Consider the following 20,304-nt stretch of genomic DNA (forward strand, 5'->3'; position numbering starts at 1 on the left):
GACCAAAAATAGGGACAGCTTTTAAATATTGCTCCTATAAAGTTAGAACTCTGTTGGAATAACAGGTTTTGCATTATTTAATTTCTGAAAGATATGAAGTCAAACTCAAATGTCTGTCCTTATTTGGTATTATTTAGTGACGTCAAGCCTCAATGATTTGCCAGAAAAAACTTCAAATTTAATGGTTGACAGACCAGAAAAATATGAGGCAAAAAATCTGGACACTGTACAAAAATCTAAATAGCTGAGAGGTATGCTGGGTATCTCCAGATTTGGTAAGTGGCTTGAATTATTGTATGTGTGAGACTATAAGAGGATCTCGGGTTACAAGGAGGCTACTTCGTACAACCATTTTCTTATATTAAAGGCACTGTATCCCAGGGCTGGTAAACTCTCAGATCAGAGGATGTTTTGAATCCGAAGAAGACTAAGTTTATACAACTGGTTTCTGATCAGAGGATGTTTTGGATCTGAAGACTAAACTTGCTTTGGATCTGAAAGTATCCAATCCAAAGACACTAAACCCTTAGATCCAAGAATCGACCAAACCACGATTCTCACCCAACACAAAAACAGAGTTAGTGCAGGTAAACCAAAGCTCTGATCCAAACTGAAGGTGACTCGTGATGCAAGAACAAAATCCCTAAAACTGCTAAAAACAGCAAAATTCGTGTTAGCATGCAAGTACTGACTGATATAAAGTCCAAAAACCCAACATACAACACTAATCTGTGAGTTCAGTTCTCTGTGAATCTGCTAGAAAGCCACAGACTCCATAATCAACAGGCTAAAGTTACGGCAATAAAGAAAAAAATGGATCGATCCTAAGGCAGTCAAGAAGTCTTTGGATCTGACACCATAGCTCTGTCTACTGGAGCACAACACAAAAAAAACAGCCATTCAGCTAAAAACTGTTGAGACATAATTATACCTCTGAACTTCTCAGTGCAAGTAAAGGGAGAAAAGTAAAGTTTTGCTCCTAAAAAACATGCAAATCCACTAGAATAAACTGTCCTGTAATACCATGTATGTTTCGAAGGACTCAAAGTGTGAACTCAAAAGTCTATTATCAAGTGACTTCAATGTCAAGAATTCGCCAGAGAAACACAAACCCTATGACATTCAGACAAAGACTATACAGTTGTGAGACATGGGAAATATCAAATGGATGCTCAGCACACATAAGACGATAAGGTCACAGGAACTTTCCGATTGTACCTCTCAACATACCTTTTCCCTCTTTGCTTTCATTACAGAGTTAGGAAATTAACAGAACAGGCTTTGCATTAAAAAACAGCATCTGAAGGATGCAAAATCTTCAAGTCAAATGTCTGTCAGCATTTCCTGACTCATTTCTAAACAATATGCCAGTGAATTGCCAGTAATCCCAAAAAAAAAAAAAAAAAAAAAAAAAATTAGGAACAGATGAAACCATGAATCAAAAGGTCCGGTTCCAAAGATGACAGTACACAACTTCTTTTTTTTTTTTTTTTTTTTTTTTAAAAAGGCAGAGGTCTGATAATATTTTGCCAACAGTAAAAGCCTTTTCTCTCTCTCAACATGACACTACAGCGCTGGTCCCAGTTAACACTTGGGGGGGGGGGGTGTTGAAGCCCTAATAAGGCTATATACTAACAACAACCCCGTGTGTGTGTGTGTGTGTGTGTGTGTGTGTGTGTGTGTGTGTGTGTGTGCGTATTGTAAGTGCAGAAGTTGAGTGCACCACGGAAAAGCAAAAAGCAGCCACAATGAAGAAAAACTTTGCTGAGAGGGAAGGGGAGAAAGAGTGAAAAATTAAAGAAAGAAAAAAAAGGTGGTAGAGATTTACCAAACGGAATGAGGGACAAAATTAGAAGTGAAAGAGAGGGCTTCTCAAATCAACGGAAAAACAGGGTATGGATTAGGTAAAATTAATTCAATTACAAATAAAGAAAAGAAAATACCTATCTTCCAAAGCGAAGCTCGGCTGAAGATGACCACGTCCAGTCACCAAAGTGGCAAACGAGATCTAAGGTAATGGGGGCTGGTGCATTGTGGGTAAGGGAGAAGCTCAAGAGTTCCAGATTGCCACAAGCTTTTCCAATGACCAAGACAGACCCAAGGGACTGGATCAGACCCAACAGTCGAGGATGGAATGAAAACTGACATCAGATCATAAGTTTTCATAACATAAAAGTTAATGGAAGGCTTTCCCCAATAGAGACTTATCTGCCCAGCTAAAATTCACTAGCCAACCGAGTGTTTCACAGGGCCAGATAAAGAAGCATTCTCTTCAGCAGCAGCAAAAAAAAAAAAAAAAACACTCTTTTTATGGAGCTCTGCTTAAGCTCATGACAGCAAGTGGGAGGCACCCTACCTTTGTGAAGCTGGCTTGTTTCGGTGTGTGGTAGGATCCATATAGCTTAGGTTACTGCAATAGTGAACTGTTTTTGAACCTCAATAGGTGAAGTGCTCAGAAGGTGCATCTTCTATATTATCTTACTACTGCACCAGGTACATCATACCTCAAGAATTCCAAGGCAGCACTACAACATTCTAACCTAGAGTTAAGTGATGCAAAAACTAACAGTGCTGTGCTTTTACAGCAGAATCAGACTACCTGGGTGGGAAAGCTTTACGAACTGCTGAAAACTGACCAGAAAAGCTTAGACTGTTGCTGGAAAATACAGCTGTATTTGTCACTCTCTCAGCCTCTTCAATACCTGCTTCATCCACAGAAATGTTAGAAAGAAAATGTAAAACTTTACAAATTGAATAAAGAAAACAAACATGGCTGCTTCCTCCACCTTACAAGTTTGCTGAAGTTTAAAGTGCATATACCTACAGGAAGAAGCTGTATATAAAAACTAAAACAACATATAGACCAGAGTGACAATATAAAAAAAATGTGAGACTGTTCGCATTGTCTACTTAACTCTCTTAATGACAATAACTGAGTGCAGATAAAAATCCGTCCTTTAAACCTTGCTAAGTCCACAGTTAAACTAACTTCTGACAGCACAAAATAAAGGGCATGCACAGCATCAGTAAAAAAGGTGAAAACTAAGTTCACATTTTCAAATAACCTATCCTCATAGCAGAAACAGAGCTCAAAAGCGGTATGGTTTGAAGGAAAGCTGCAAACACAGGCAGAACATCTGAACTTTGAGAAAAAGCAAAAGTATTTGAGGAAGTGGAAAACAACTTCACTGCTATTCCCTTTAATCCACGAACTTAATCCATTCAATCTAAACATACAGTAAAAATAATGGCAACAAAACATAACATATGGATGTGCTAATGGGATGTAATATTGCTTGGAACACTGCTGGGAAGCCACCTGCTGGAAAGCTGAATTTGATACATGTGGACATGCACAGAGAGATTATTCTGACAAATAGGTGAAGTTTAACATCTCCTTGTCAGTATTAAATTATGTACGGCTTCTATGTCAGATATTTGACAAAAACAAACCAGATGAAGACATTAAAAGGATAATCATTGCTAACAAAATACTGGAAATTTTACCTTTTGCAATATTTACTTCTCATTCTCAACAACATAGTATTACTAAGGACAAGGTTAGCTTACGGTACAGCCTTGTGCTACATATAACGCACAATGAGTGTCACAGACAAGCTACTCATATGATAAAAACACAAGTATTTTACAAAATAAAATTGCCATCACTTTTTCCATGTTATCCACTAAACTGTCAACAGTTAGGAGTAAAGTACAGTTTTGTACCTACCATAAATGTAGATGTTCGAGTGCTAATACAGCTGCAGTCATAACAGATGGGTTCTCCTGCCGTCAGGCGGGTCCTCGGTCGGCCGAATTCCAAAGTCTAGGTCCGGCGTCGGTTGTCGTCGCTTCTTCCCTGACGTCAGTGCGACAGGGGTATAAAAGAACCAGCCAATGCCATTTTCTTCAGTTTTTCTTGCCCCAGATGTCAGGTGCCCCCAGAAGGAAGGCAATACATAAAATTATGTAGAAATGCAATGCAATATAATCAAACAACAGTAGTTGCAAGCAAATACACCATAAAAGAATACCCATAGAGGGAAAGGAGGGAGGGAAACCTGGACTGCAGCTGTATTAGCACTCGAACATCTACATTTATGATAGGTACAAAACTGTACTATGTTCATCGTGCATACAGCTGCAGTCATAACAGATGGGTAGAATCCCAAAGCTAAGAAAAGGGTGGTAGGCACTAGGTGGAACTAGGAGGAGCCAAAATGCCCTGCAAGACTGCAGTGGCAAAGCCTGCTCTAGATTTGGAGTATAATGGTAGGTTGTAGTGTTTGGAGAAGCTATCTGCTTCCAAAATATCCTTGGTAGGAACTCCTCTGAGGAAGGCTGCAGAGGTGGCTGTGGCCCTGGTGGAATGAGTTCTAATGCCTGTAGCTACAGTTTTGCCATGAAAGGAATAGCAAAAGCGTATGCAGTGGGCTATCCATTTTGAGATGGTTTGTTTGGAAATTGGCTTTCCTTGAGCTCCTACCGCATAGGCCACAAAGAGCTGTTCTGATTTTCTGAAAGGTTTTGTTCTGTCCAAATAATAACGCAGTAGCCTGTGGATGTCCAAGGAATGTAGTAATCTCTCTCCTTTGTTTTGAGGATTGGGATAAAAAGTAGGTAAATGTATGGCCTGATTTAAAGTTACCCTGGATACCACTTTAGGCATAAAGGACGAGTTGGTTCATAAGGAAACTCTGTCCTGATGGAAGATGATAAAAGGCTGGACAGCCATGAGAGCCTGTAGTTCTGAAACTCTACGAGCTGAAGTGATAGCCAGAAGGAAAGCTGTTTTCCAGGACAAATATTGCAAATCTGATGAGGCAGCTGGCTCAAAAGGAGGCAAAGTCAGTTTTTCCAGAATGAAATTGAGATCCCAAGCAGGTATTGGTTGTTTCCTTGGAGGTCTTAAATTCTTAGCCCCTCTGAGGAACTGTCTTAAAAGAGGGTGAGAGAATAAAGGAGGATTTGTGTTGTATTCTGCAGAAATGGCTGAGGCATGGATTTTGATGGAGGAGAACGAAAGTCCACTGCTTAGCAGTTCAGTCAAATATTGTAGTATTTGAGGTAAATTCAGTTTTCCAGGGTTCTGGCCCTTTTTCTCATTCCAGACACAAAAACGTTTCCATTTTGCGGAGTAAGCTTTTCTAGTTGATGGCCTTCTGACCTCCAAAATGACATCCTGCACCTCCTTGGAGAGTAGGGCCTGCTGTGATGCTAAGGAATCTTCCATGCGGCTAGATTGAGTGTTTCTAGCTGACTGTGAAGAGTTTTGAAGCTGTGCTGAGTCAGTAGAAGAGGCATTACAGGTAGGGTCCATGGAGGGGAATGCGTCAGGCTCCTCAGGAGTGGGTACCAGTGTTGCCTTGGCCAGTCCGGAGCAATGAGGATTCATCTTTGGTCTGTCTGCTCTGGTCTTCAATAGGACTTTGGGCAGCAGAGGAAGAGGCGGGAAAGCATAAACTGTCATTGATGTCCAACTGAAAGAGAAAGTGTCCACTCTCCAGGCCTTTGGATGGAAGATCCTCTAGCAGAATTTTGTCAATTGATGATTTTTGTGGGAGGCAAAGAGATCTATGTCTGGCCTTCCCCATTCTTGTATTATTTCTGTAAAAACTTTTGGATGCAACTTCCATTCATGTGGATCTGTCATATTCCTGCTTAGGTTGTCTGCCAGCGTGTTTTCCTTGCCTGGTAAATACTGTGCTTGTAGTTTCATCTGTAAGTCCATGGCCATGTTCCAAAGTGACATGGCCAGTCTGCATAGGGGATAAGAATGTGCTCCTCCCTGCTTGTTTATGTACCACATAACTGTGGTGTTGTCCGTTCTTATCAATAGTTGACCTGGTTGTAGAAGGTCCTTGAAAGCTATAATAGCATTTATTACTGCTAGCATTTCTTTTTGATTGATGTGAAGGTGCTTTTCTTTTTGGGACCATTTGCCCTGAATGCACCGGTCTGTCATGTGCGCCCCCCAGGTGTAGTCCGAGGCATCTGTTGTGATGGCTTGATTTGCTTGAGGCTTGCTGAATGGAAGACCTGTGTTTGTTTGACATGCTTGAGCCCACCACAGAAATTCCTTTTGCAGACATGGAATTAGTGGTATTATTGTTTCCAAACTGTGGCTGTGTTGAGACCATATGTTTTTTAGGTACCATTGTAGTTTTCTCATATGCAGCTTTGCACATGGGATTAGTAAGATGCAAGATGCCATGAATCCCAGAGCCTGCAGGATTTTCCTTGCAGTCAGCCTGGTGCAATTTGCCAGTGTTCTGAAATATTGAATTAGTTGCCCCTGCTTCTCTGGCGTGAGGTAGGCCATCTGGGTGTTTGTGTCCAAATTGGCACCCAGGAAAATGATATTCCGAGAGGGTATTAGCCTTGATTTCTCTTTGTTGACTGCGTATCCCAGAGAGTTTAATAACATTATTACATAAGCCAGATGTTTCAGAAGAATGTGCTTGCTGTCTGCTTGGATCAGGCAGTCGTCCAAATAAGGGTATATTTGTATCCCTTGAAGTCTGCAGTAGGCAATTACTGATGCCAGGCATTTCGTGAATACTCTGGGCGCAGTAGATAAGCCAAAGGGCAATGCAGAGAATTGATAATGGGTTGAACCTGCAAGAAATCTGAGGTATCTTCTGCAATTTTGTCTGATTGGGACATGCAGGTATGCCTCCTTGAGGTCCAATGTTGCCAGCCAAGACTACTTGCCCAGCATGGGAAGAAGTTGCTGTAGAGTGAGCATCTTGAATTTTGGTACGAGTAGGAATGTGTTTAGGATGGAAAGATCCAAAATAGGTCTCCAATCTTTTCCCTTCCTTGGCACCAGAAATAGCCTGGAATAAAAACCTTGACCTTGTTCTTGTGTAGGTACCTCTTGAATAGCTTTCACGTTTATAAGATCTGAAATTTGCTTTTGTGCCTCTGCCCTTTGATTGTGTGGCAGTTTTGGCATGCCTCTCATTTTTGGAAGGGTATGAAAATGGAATTTGTAGCCTCTGTTTATAATGTCCAGGATCCATTTGTCCTTTGTGACAACATGCCAATTTTTTGAGAATAATGCCAGCTTTCCTCCTAAGGGGGCTGCCATTTGAGACCTGGTTGGCCTGCAAAGAGGAAAGTCATTGGGTTTGCTTTCTGAAAGATTGTGAGTTGTCCTCACCACCTCTTTGTGTAGGAGCTTGCCATTGTCTGCCTCTGTACGATCCTTGTGATTGTCCTCTGCCTCTCGGGCGCCTGTATCTGCCTCTTTGGGGTCTGTCTGTGGCAGGAAAGGACCAGTTTTTGGAAGGCCAATTTCTACTAAAATGTGGGGGTTGAACCTGCAGAAATTCTTTCACAGTTTGCATTGATTTAGCTTTTTCCTCCATTTTCCGTAATACTTCCTCAGCATTTGCCCCAAATGGTACATCCTTTTGAAGAGGGGCGTCCAGTAATTTAGCTTTGACATGATCAGGCAAGGCTTGTTCCTTGAGCCAGGCATGCCTACATATGACTGAGCCTGTAACAGCAGCTCTACATGAGGCCTCTAGAGCATCAAAACCACATTGTAAGGTATGTTTACCCACTTGTTTCTGCACTATGCATCAAATCCTGCAACTCTTTCAAGTCTGGTTGTTCAGGTTGTGACATTTTACTTTTCAATTGAGATAACAGAAACTGTTGGTATTTTAGCATATGAAACTGACAGTTTAAGGCTCTCATGGTTAAGGTAGCAGAGGTATATACCTTTTTTCCCCACCTTTCTAAGGATCTGGAATCTCTCTCGGAAGGCAATGGATTTTTGGCAATGGAAGCCTTAACTCCCTTGGGCCCCTGTGAGATGGTTTCTAGGTCAGCAGCATGGCTTTTGTAAAGAAATTGGTGTGAGTCAGGAACCCTGTAGTACCTGTCAGGCTTAACTGGAGCTGGAGGTAGAGAGTCCGGGTTAAGGCAGGCATCCGAGTAAACATCATCTAGGATGTCCAAGACAGGAGGTATAGCCAGAGGCCTGTGTTGGGGTAACAAAAGAAATTCCCTGAGCCTTTTCTTGGAATCTGAATAATCCTGGCCTTCCAGTGAAAGTGTTCCCTTAAGGTATGCAAAGTTTCCCCAAATGAGTAATCCTCAGGGGGGGATACAGAAGGAATAGACTCCTCTGCATCAGAGTTGTCAAAAGGGGAGTAAGACTGTTCCTGATCATCAGAGTGTTCTGAAATAATGGAGCCCTGATCAGAGGAGGGGGAATCTTCCTCCACTCTGGGCCTTTTGTCCGGAGGTGGCTGAGAACCTCTGATTAGAGTAATTAAATCCTCAGCCATTTTAAGCATCTGTTTCTTAGGCATGGGCCCTGTGTAGCTGGTCTCTTGGGGTGCATGGTTGCTTTAGACTTGGTGAAAGCCTTGATGGAGAAAGAAGAGGAAGGTCTGAAGACACCTTGAGTGGAGGTGGACCTGTCCACATTCTGTGTTTCAACGCCAAGAGTGGCTTCGGTATCTGTAGTCGGGGTGTGGGCCGAGGAGCCTGAGACCTCGGGTACAGGAGACACCGCCGAAGATGTGTCGTTGGTAATCAGGAGCTGCATAGGCACCTCACTGAGAACCGGAGCACGTGTAGTCGGCTTTGGCGTGGTGTCGGTAGAGGCCGCGGACCTCGATTGTTGGTCCTTGTCTTTGCGTTTTTTTAGACAAAACCGGAGTCGGAGTATCCGACGACATGGTATAGTTAAATGCTTTCCCAAAAAAATGCTGGGCGAACTCCGCCCGACGCTTAATAGTGCGTTTGTTGAAGGTAGCACAAAAGTGACAGACCGAGACGTCGTGGTCTGGGCCTAAACAAGGTATACAGAGGGAATGGAAATCCTTATGCGGTATTTGCTTCCCACAAGAAATACAATTATTAACTTTGCCTGACATCAGTCTGAGGCAAGAAAAGTTTCCCCAACGGGGTACTTAGCTTTTAAGAAGACTTCGGTTTCCAAATTTTTTGTAATCTCAGGAGCTAGCCGACCGGCACTTGCGAACTGCTTCTGCTTCGGGCACTGCGCGGCAAGAAAGACTGAAGAAAATGGCGTCGGCTGGTTCTTTTATACCCCTGTTGCACTGACGTCAGGGAAGAAGCGATGACAACCGACGCCGGACCTAGACTTTGGAATTCGGCCGACCGAGGACCCGCCTCACGGCAGGAGAACAGTACAGTTTTGTACCTACCATAAATGTAGATGTCCGATAGATATGCAACTGCAGTCCTGACATATGGGTTGTCCTGCCTCAGGCAGCCCCTCGGTCGGCCGGATTCCAAAGTCTGGGTCCGGCGTCGGCTGATGTCGCCTCTTCCCCGACGTCAGAGCGGCTGGGGTATAAAAGCATCCGGCACCATCTTCTTCAGTCTTTCTTGTCCCAGATGCCAGGTGCCCTCCAAGGAAGGCTAAATTTAGAGAATGCATAAAATTCCAGACATGCACAATAGTAATAAACAGATGCACCATAAAAGCTATCCCCAGCTAAGTTGGAAAAGGGGTAGTGGACCCAAAAAAAATAAATTACAGAGGGGTAGGAGGGAGGGTAAACCTGACTGCAGTTGCATATCTATCGGACATCTACATTTATGGTAGGTACAAAACTGTACTATGTCCTTCAAGAATGCAACTGCAGTCCTGACATATGGGTTGAATACCATAGCCAAGCTGGGGGTGGTAGGATCCAAGAAAAAGATGGTGTAGCTAAAATGCCCTGCAGGACTGCCGAAGCAAAGCCTGCACGGGATCTGGAGTATAACGGCAGGTTGTAGTGTTTGGAAAATGTATGCACGGAGCTCCATGTAGCAGCTTCTAGAATGTCCTTTGTAGCCACCCCTCTTAAAAAGGCTGTGGAGGTGGCTATAGCTCTGGTGGAGTATGGCCTGATATTGGCTGGCACACCTTTTCCATGGAAAGAGTAACAGAATCTGATGCAGTGTCCAATCTATTTTGAAATTGTTTGTTTGGAAATTGCCTTTCCTTGCACTCCAGCAGCGTAAGCTACAAATAGTTGGTCAGACTTTCTGTTGGCCTTTGTTCTGTCCAAGTAGTAGCGTAATTGTCTGTGTATGTCCAAAGTGTGCAGCAGCTTTTCTCCTTTATTTTGAGGACTGGGAAAGAAAGTAGGCAGGTGAATTGCTTGATTTAGAGACACCCTGGATATCACTTTTGGCATGAATGAAGGATTGGTTCTTAAAGAAACTATGTCCTGATGAAAAATGAGGAATGGAGGTACTGCCATGAGGGCCTGTATCTCCAAGACTCTTCTTGCTGAGGTAACTGCCAACAGGAAAACTGTTTTCCAGGAGAGAAATTGCATTTCTGAAGATGCTGCTGGCTCAAAAGGAGGAAGAGTTAATTTTTCCAAGACGAAGTTGAGGTCCCATGCAGGCACTGGTGGTTTCCTGGGAGGTTTGATATTCTTTATCCCTCTTAGAAACTGTCTTAGCAAAGGATGTGAAAACACAGGTGGATCACAGTTGTATTTTGCTGAGATTGCTGAAGCGTGTATTTTTATGGAAGAATATGAAAGGCCACTATGAAGCATTTCTGCCAAGTATTCTAGTATCTGTGGCATGCTTAATACTGATGCAGCCTGACCCTTGTTGGCATTCCAGGTGATGAATCTCTTCCATTTGGCTGAATAAGTTTTTCTGGTGGAAGGTCTGCGTGCTTCCAGTAAGATCTCTTGAACTCTTTTGGAGAGAGAGATATGGGTAGAAGTCATGGAACCCTCCAAGCTGTCAGCTGCAATGTTTTCAGGTTGGGATGAACAGTCCTGTAATTGTGCTGAGTTAGAAGCAGAGGCCATTGAGGCAGGGGCCACGGCTTGGTGCGAGATATGCTCCTTAGTATTGGATACCAGTGCTGCCTTGGCCAGTCTGGAGCTATCAAGATACCTGTTGGTTGCTCTGCTTTGATCTTTAGTAACACCTTGGTCATTAATGGTAGAGGTGGGAATGCATAGATTGTCAGAGAATTCCAGCTGAAGGAGAGAGCATCCATTCTCCAGGCTTGAGGATGGTGTGTCCTCGAACAGAACTTCTTCAGATGATGATTGAGGTGAGAGGCAAAGAGATCTATGTCCGGCCTTCCCCATGCATGGGTTATTTGTGAAAAAATGTCTGGATGCAGCATCCATTCGTGCGGGTCCAAAATGTTTCTGCTTAGACTGTCCGCCAGAACATTGTCCTTGCCTGGAACAAACTGGGATTGCAACTGTAAGTTCAGTTTCAGGGCCTTTTCCCAAAGAGTCATTGTTAGTCTGCAAAGGGGGTAAGAATGAGTGCCTCCCTGTTTATGTACCACATGACAGTGGTGTTGTCTGTCTTTATTAGCAGATGACCTTGCTGAAGAAATTTTCCGAAGGCCTCGATTGCATGAATCACCGCCAACATCTCTTTTTGATTCATGTGCAGATGCATTTCCCGGGGAGCCCATTGCCCTTGCATGCATCTGCCCTCCATGTGCGCCCCCCATCCATGATCTGAGGTGTCTGTTGTAATGGTTTGACTTGCTTGAGGTTTGTTGAAAGGCATGCCTTTGTTTAATTGACTTGCTTGTGCCCACCACAAAAATTCTTTTTGAAGACATGGAATGAGTGGTATAATTTCTTCTAAGTTGTGGCCGTGTTGAGACCATAAACTTTCTAGGTACCATTGTAGTTTTCTCATGTGTAGTCTTGCCAGTGGAATCAGAAGAATGCAAGATGCCATGAAACCCAGGGCCTGCAGGATTTTCCTTGCAGTCATCTGGGTGAGCTTTGCTAGGCTTTTGAAGTAATCTGGTAATTGTTCTTGTTTTTCTTCTGTGAGGAAAGCCATTTGTGAGTTTGTGTCCAGTTTGGCTCCTAGAAAAATTATTTGTTGGGATGGCAGTAGTCTTGATTTTTGAATGTTGACTGTGTATCCCAAAGCCTGTAGTAAGTGTATGACATAGTCCAAGTTTCTTATCAAGGCTTGTTTGCTGTCCGCTTGTATAAGGCAGTCGTCCAGGTAAGGGTATATTTGAGTCTGCAATGTGCAATTACTGATGCCAGGCATTTCGTGAATACTCTGGGCGCAGTAGATAAGCCAAACGGCAATGCTGAGAATTGATAATGCTCTGACCCTGCAAGAAATCTGAGGTATCTTCTGCAACTGTGTCTGATTGGGACATGCAGGTATGCCTCCTTGAGGTTCAGAGTAACCAGCCAAGACCCCTTGCCCAGCATGGGAAGAAGTTGCTGTAACGTCAGCATTTTGAATTTTGGCACAATGAGAAAAGTGTTTAGAGCGGACAAGTCCAGTATAGGTCTCCATTGCTTTTCTTTTCTTGGAACAAGGAACAGTCTTGAGTAGAATCCCTGGCCTTGTTCCTGAGGAGGAACCTTTTTTGATCTGTAACAGGTTTGAAACTTGTATGAGTGCCTCTGCCCTTTGATTTTGTGGCAGGTTTGGCATGCCTTGTTTTGTTGGTCAGGTATGGAAGTGGAACTTGTAACCTTTGCCTATTATGTCCAGAATCCATTTGTCCTTTGTTAAAACGTGCCAATTCTTTGAAAATAAGGATAATTTTCCGCCTAAAGGCGCTTCTCTTTGAGCCTTGGTCGGCGGTGTCAAAGTCAAGTCATTGTGATTGTCCCTGTGGACCAGTAGAAGTCCCTGCGCCACTTCTCTGAATAGTTGGTTGCCATTGGCGGCCCCTGTAGGAGCCTCGGTATTGCCCTCTACCTCGAGCACACCTGTTTTTTCCCCTTTGGAACTTGTCAGTGTCTGGAAAGGACCAATTCTTTGAAGGCCAATTCCTGCTGAACCTCGGTGGCTGAACCTGGAGGAAATCTTTGACTGTTTGTACTGATTTAGCCTTTTCCTCAATAGATTTCAACACATCCTGTGCAATAGCACCAAATAGCTTCTGTTTTTCCAGAGGTGCATCTAGGAGCTTTACTTTAACATGATCTGGCAATGCCTGTTCTTTTAACCAAGCATGTCTACGTATGACGGCCCCTGTCATAGCTGCCCTACATGAAGCTTCCAATGCATCATAACCACACTGAAGAAAATGATTGCTAACCTGCTGAGTATTATGAACCAAATCCTGCAAGGCCTTTCTATCTAAAGGCTCAGGAGAGGCTAACTTTTTCTGCAAATCATCCAACAAGAAATCCTGATACTGAAACATATGAAAAAGACAGTTAAGTGCCCTCATGGCAAGGGTGGTTGAGGTATAAACTTTTTTGCCCCATCTCTCCAAGGACCTAGATTCCCTGTCTGCGGACAAAGGGTTTTTGGCCGTGGAGGTGGCCACTCCTTTGGGCCCCTGAGAAATAGTTTCTAGATCCACAGAGTGGGCCTTAAAGAGATGCTTATGTGTTTCAGGAACCCTGTAATATCTGTCTGGCTTGACAGGAGCAGGAGGGAGAGAATCAGGGGAAGCACTGGAGTCTGAGTACACATCATCCAATACATTTAACACTGGTGGAATAGCTAAAGGCCTGTGCTGGGGTAACTTAAGGAACGTACGTAGCCTTTTCCTGGAGTCAGAGAAATCCTGGCCCTGCCACTGAAAATGCTCTCTCATGGAGTGGAGAATTTCCCCGAAAGAAATATCCTCTGGAGGAGAGGCAGAGGGAATGGATTCATCAGCATCAGAATCCTCGTAGGCCTGGAAGGATTCTTCCTGGGAATCTGAATGGTCCGAGTCCCCAGAGGCTTCATCTGAGGAAAGGGTATCTGTCTGCTCAACCCTAGGCCTTTTATCTGCAGGCGGCTGAGAACCTCTGTCTGGATGTACCCGAGAGCCTCTGATTAAAGAAATTAGATCTGCAGCTAAAGTCATGATCTGTTTATCAAAAGTGGAACCCTGGGAAAAGGCTTTAGGAGGGTGAGCCTTAGCCTGGCTGGCAGCCTTAGCACGTGTGTAGGCCTTGATGGACATAGAGACCGGAGGCCTAGCTGCCCCACATGCTGGAGTAACTTTATCCACCGGTATGGTGTCAGGTAAATCCTGGTCTTCGGTTTGAGGAGGAAAATCAACAGCCGGCACCGGGGTAACCTCTGGGACCGAAGTGTGCGGTAAAGCGGTGTCATCGGTCTGGAGCGGTTGAATTACCGCCTCCGAAGAGACTGATGCACTTGCGGTAGGCTTTGGTGTGGCGTCTGTGGAAGTCGCGGGCCGAGAATGTCGGTCCCGGTCCTTCCGTTTTTTGGAAATATGTGTTGTTGGTTGTTCCGACGGCATGATATAGGAGAAATTTTCCCCAAAAAAAGTCTACAGCAAATTCTGCCCGGCGCCTGAGTGTGCGCTTATTGAAGCAAGCACAGGCAGCACAGGCCGAGACGTCGTGGTCTGGGCCCAGGCAGGGAAGGCAGTAAGAATGAAAGTCCTTATGAGGTATTTGTTTACCACAAGACAAACAATTATTAACTTTTGCAGTTTTATCTGACATTGGCTGAGGCAAGAAAAGGTTCCCCAATGGGGTACTTAGCTTTTTGATGACTTCGGTAACTGAAAACACAGGAGCTGGCCGACCGGCACTTGTGAACTGCTTCTGCTTCGGGCACTGCGCGGCAAGAAAGACTGAAGAAGATGGTGCCGGCTGATGCTTTTATACCCCAGCCGCTCTGACGTCGGGGAAGAGGCGACATCAGCCGACGCCGGACCCAGACTTTGGAATCCGGCCGACCGAGGGGCTGCCTGAGGCAGGACAACCCATATGTCAGGACTGCAGTTGCATTCTTGAAGGACATCCATCTGTTATGACTGCAGCTGTATGCGCGATGAACATCATTAGTAATATAATTCAAGAACTGCGCAACAAAATGCTTGCACTGATACTTACCTTAGTGATTAAGTGTGTAAACTTGAGGCAGACTTGCTGTATTAAGAGCTCTTTAGACTCCATGGTTTCTTTATTGATTTGAGTAGGGTCAGGTTCCTGTTCCACAAAGTGCAAGAGGGATTCCACCTCTCGGCGAGTGAAATTCAAAACTGGATTCAGATCGTCCACCACTCGGTCTGCACACAGTAAAAAGGGTCAAGTTACAACAATGCAACTTACAAATGAGCTACCATAAGGCATCCATAAGACTGTAAAAGGAGAAAGACAATGCAGACCATCACAATTCATTGAACTAGCTCATTACATAAAGTTTACATACAGAAATACTAGAACAAAAAACTTAATACCTACAGTTTAGCAAGAAGTGCAAACTACATGAAATGTAAATCTATCAAATGTGGCCCACTATAGGATTGTCAAGAAGTAATTTAAAGGATTCAGTATCTTTGATTTGTTAACAGCTTCTCCCAACTCCTGTCTGATGACTAATCATGCAGTTGTACATCTACTTTAAGAAATAAGTATATGGCCAACAACTTAGTATCATACTTTATAACAATCCCAGTTCTTTTACCTGACATTCCCTGTTTAGAGATCTGGCGGTCATATATTTTTTTCTCTAGTGTATAATCTGATACCAGACGGTAGATGAAACATGGTTTCCTCTGTCCATAGCGATAAACACGGCACACAGCCTGTGCATCATGGCACGGGTTCCAAGAGGCATCAAATACCACAACACGGTTAGCACCAATGAGATTCACACCCAGGCAACCAGCTCTGCAACACAAGTCAAAATTATTCTGAGGTGCAACATTCCATTTACTTCTTACCAAATTGTACTTTACAACAGAAGCATTAAATTATTAATATGTAATTTAGACTAGCATTACTAACTTAGAAATGGTCTGTGCCCCTATGTTCAACAGACATATGCAATGCTCATGTTACCCTTTCATTCCAGCTCAGGGGATAAAAATGTTGGGACTGTCACATTTTTTAAATGCCTTACTCATTCCCTTTTCACCTGCTGCTCACTTTAAGGTAATAAGCATGTGTGTGTATTACACATGCATATCACATGAACCCTCCCCCATCTTTACAAGCACGGCTAGCTGAGCTGGCAACACAAGCCGTACAACAGACTATGGGGGGGGGGGGGGGGGGCTCTTCATATCCTTTGTCCAGAAAAGGTCAGCAAGGTATCAGTCACTTGTTCCCCTTCTAACTTCCAGCATACCACCTGGTACCAAGGCCACTAAAAAGACACACATCAATGACAAGGTAGGCAGGAAACAAAATGTATGTATGCACTTAGCGTAATGATATGTTTGTAAGAAGTGCATCCATCTTTGGGAATATACAGGACTATGTGCTACAGGTATTAAGACAACTTGGCAGTCTGAGCTTTCAAGTCTGCCATTTCTTTCCTCCAATTCCATCACTCTTTTCTTCTTGTGAATATACAGTTTTTTGGCATGTGAGTCCCTGACTAGCCAGCTTCGGAAAGACTAAAGGTAATCTCACAAATGAAGACTGAAATGGAGGAAAGAGAACAGGCCAGCTCTACTGCCATTACATTGTTCATGTCTGGTGTGCACTGCACTGTACTGTACTGTACATGGGGGCAGTCTTGCACAAGCACTAAAGATGGACAAACCTCTTGTAGTTCTTTTGTTACTACACTTTTTAATATTTTATAAGAAGGGGTCCATCTTCTGAAATACACAAGACACAGTCTCCAACTACAAACTATGGTTGCCCAGATCACAAAACACTGATGACCTTGCTCTGAAAGTGATGTTCAGTTGGCAGTGTTTTGCAAAAGCTGTGAGTTTCAACAGTGTGGCTGCTGTGCAAATGTCAAAAGAAGCATTCTGGAAGAATGCTGTGCAGGTGGTCACTGCTTTGGTGGAAAAAACTTGCAGGGGGTGTGGACAGGCCAAACTCAAGTCCAAGACACAAATGATAGGGGAAATATGTTGTTCACAATCTTCATGGAATGAGTTGCCTGGACTTCGTTTTTCTTTCTGAAGTCCATCCAGTAGCTGATCTACCACCTGCAGCATTTCATTCACGACTTTTCACTATAAGAAAAGCACATGGGTTTGACAGTTCAGCATCCTCAAAGACAGGGTGGAGGACCTGAGCATTTTCTTTCCAAATCTACCCATCACCTTGGACTCCTATGCTGGGAGGTGAACAACAGGGATCTAAGGAGTTAAAACCCTCTTCAGGGCATGCAGAGAAAGCTCCATCTGGTTTTGGAGTCTCTGACTAGACTACTGAGTCCCTAAGAACATGGAACTTCCTGTTCAACTTTTCTGAGACCAGGGACAGTGTGTCACGGTTGTTCAAAGGCCACTATGGGGAGGGAGCATCTTTTAAGGTTTTTAGCAATAGTGAGACTGTGCAGGAGGAATTGAAGGTACACCTATAAGCTAGCTGTAACCTCTGCAATGATGAGATGAAGCCTGTGAATTCCCCCCGCAAAAAAATGAGGTGAAGGAATTTGTCAAAGCTGTGATCTGCGACTGATCTTGAAGAAGCTCTCCATTTTCATCATCCAAATCCATTACAGGAGAGTCACTGTGTCTTGTTTGCTGACAGGCCTTGTCTTTTGAGGAAAAGTCTAACGATTTAGGTGATGAACAGGGCCTGTTCTGTGGCTTCTCGAGAAAACCAGGATTGTAAGCAGGTTCTTGTAAGAGATCAGTGCCACTGATTCAGAAATGTGTGTGTGTTCACTATTCACAGTAATGCTTGGCTGGGTCTGCAGACGTACCAGTTATACTTAAATCAACTCTGCTGATATCAGCTTCAGTGAAGTTTGAGGAAAAACATGACTTGTCTGTGCTGAGGTCATCATACCTGAACTAACTTAGGCTACGGTTGATACCAAGACAGACATATATGGGGCAATGATATATAACCAAAAATATACAGAGGTACCACACAATAGCGTCTTTATTACACAAAAAATAAGAACAGTGGTGAGCGCTTTCGCAAAACTAATTGCTTCATCAGACAAGAAAATAAAACACTCCATTGCTTATATACAGATGGGAACCATCGACTCAATCACTGATGTCATAGGTCAATTAAGGCATTAAAGCTATATAAAACGTATAAATGTATAAATGTAGAAAAGGCTACATATAGAGAAAACTGCATTTAAAAGGCACGTATAAAATAAAAGACACATATAAAATACTGCATGTAAATGCATATAAAAACTGCATACAAAAACTATATACAAAACTGTTGGTAAAAGACCTAAGTAATGTGCATAGATATAAACTCCATAAATACTGTAGCTATGAAAAATAAAAGGATAAAAATCTAGATCTAGTTATAAAATCTATCTACAATATGTATGTATAACTAAAAGTAGTCTGTCTCTAAAATATGAATAAATAATAACTAAAAGTAGTCTATGTCTCTAAAATATGAATAAATAATAACTAAAAGTAGTCTATGTCTCTAAAATATGAATAAATAAAGTGTAATGGGTGTATGAGGTGCCTAAAATTAAACATGTTTGAGGCGTCTTGCTTTCAAGAAAGGAACCAAGGAAGTTCATTAAATTGAATGCAGATAAATATCCAGGCCTTAACGGCTCTACTTCCTTGGTTCCTTTCTTGAAAGCAAGACACCTCAAACATGTTTAATTTTAGGCACCTCATACACCCATTACACTTTATTTATTCATATTTTAGAGACATAGACTACTTTTAGTTATACATACATATTGTAGATAAATTTTATAACTAGATCTAGATTTTTATCCTTTTATTTTTTCATAGCTACAGTATTTATGGAGTTTATATCTATGCACATTACTTAGGTCTTCTACCAACAGTTTTGTATATAGTTTTTATATGCAGTTTTCATATGCATTTACATGCAGTTTTTTATATATGTCTTTTGTATGCAGTTTTCTCTATATGTAGCCTTTTCTACATTTATACGTTTTATATAGCTTTAATGCCTTAATTGACCTATGACATCAGTGATTGAGTCAATGGTTCCATCTGTATATAAGCAATGGAGTGTTTTATTTTCTTGTCTGATGAAGCAATTAGTTTTGCGAAAGCGCTCACCACTGTTCTTATTTTGTGTGTAATAAAGACGCTATTGTGTGGTACCTCGGTGTATTTTTGGTTATATATAGTTTTGGTTTTGTGCACCTGGGTTTTACCTGAAGCCGTTTCTCTTTTTATACATATGGGGCAACAATGCCTGGAAATCATAAAAGCCTTTGCCAAGAACAAACCACATTGTACTAGATACAGCCCCAGGCAGCTTGACATCCATTACTAGGTTTGTGGGGCATCAATACTGGCTTAAAAGGGCAGAGGAACAGCAGCACTACCCCTGTTGTTGTGGCTGCCCATCTTGGCACTGGAAGCCACTGAACTGAAGTAGTGGAAATGGGCTTGGCAAATGAAGAGGAGAGGCTTGCAAGGGGGATATGCACAGCAAAAGGAACTCTTGACTGATTCTTTGATACCCCTTATTTGAGGAGATGGGAGAGTACTTATCACCTGACAATAAAGTTCCCAAACAACCACACCTAAATATTTTATAATCAAAGTCTGAAGGAGAGACATGCCAGCTTTTGTCATAGCAGATTCCAGGTGCCTTGATAATGCAAACAAACTGCACCCAGAGTCTCTTGAGCTGCATGGCATAAGACTTGACTTGAGCCTTACTTGGCTTAGGAGCTGGCACACATATGGGCTTTGCAATAGGGGCCTGCTTGGTGACTACTGCTCTGATTCTCTTGTTAGGTCAATCTCAAGGAAGGGAAAGGCAAGGATCAACATCAAGGGTCCAACACTGGAGTTAGATAACTCCCCTGGCTCAGGCATCTTCTCACCTGGAGCTTGTTTCATAAGGAATGACCAGTGTTTCTTCTTGTGTTGCCTGAGGACTACCTAGTTAAACAATGAATTAACAGAGCACAAAATACTCAAACTAGACAGTAAACAAATGGTTTATCTATCTATTAATGGGTGGAATGGCTGTGCTGCAGGTACATCAGTTGAACAGTGGTTTCAGCATGGTGATGGAAAGCAACAGGCCTGCATGACAAACAAAAGAGGAAAAAAAAGGTTGCCCAAGAACAGCAAAATGTAAAACAGATGGGGTGGGGGATTACAGAATTAAAGGGGGTAGTCGCCTGTAATATTTCTGTTAAGTCTTCCACCTCAGCAGTCTTCTACATCAAACAACTTGACAGGGAGTACATTTAGTATCAGCTTGAGGCACTCCTTTATTCCAAACACTCACATACTAATGAAAAGCTGATGATGTGCAAGAAGAGAAGCAAGATAGGTTATGGAGAGGTAGCTGGCAGAGTGCCAAATAGTCTTAATACCTGTGGCATAAAGTTCATATTACTGAAAATGGACCACTTCTTTTATATCTTTTCATCTGTGCTGTCAGCCAGGCTAGCCTATAGGTTGATATTGCTACT

At 42.8% G+C, this 20,304-nt stretch overlaps 1 protein-coding gene across 1 annotated transcript in view; it reads right to left on the bottom strand.

Moving 5' to 3' along the window:
* The window catches only part of RAD54L2 (RAD54 like 2), a 2,252,401-nt gene that overhangs the window by 721,491 nt on the left and 1,510,606 nt on the right, over positions 1-20,304 (bottom strand). The window contains exons 17-18 of the mRNA XM_044077481.1: positions 15,397-15,602; positions 14,823-14,998 (exon numbers count right to left, since the gene is read on the bottom strand). Coding sequence (XP_043933416.1) covers positions 14,823-14,998; positions 15,397-15,602 — 382 coding nt within the window. The remainder of the gene's footprint in view (positions 1-14,822; positions 14,999-15,396; positions 15,603-20,304) is intronic.

The sequence above is a fragment of the Protopterus annectens genome, chromosome 7.part0 (assembly GCF_019279795.1).
Source record: "Protopterus annectens isolate FY-2018-M chromosome 7.part0, PAN1.0, whole genome shotgun sequence".
NCBI classification, from domain to species: domain Eukaryota; kingdom Metazoa; phylum Chordata; order Ceratodontiformes; family Protopteridae; genus Protopterus; species Protopterus annectens.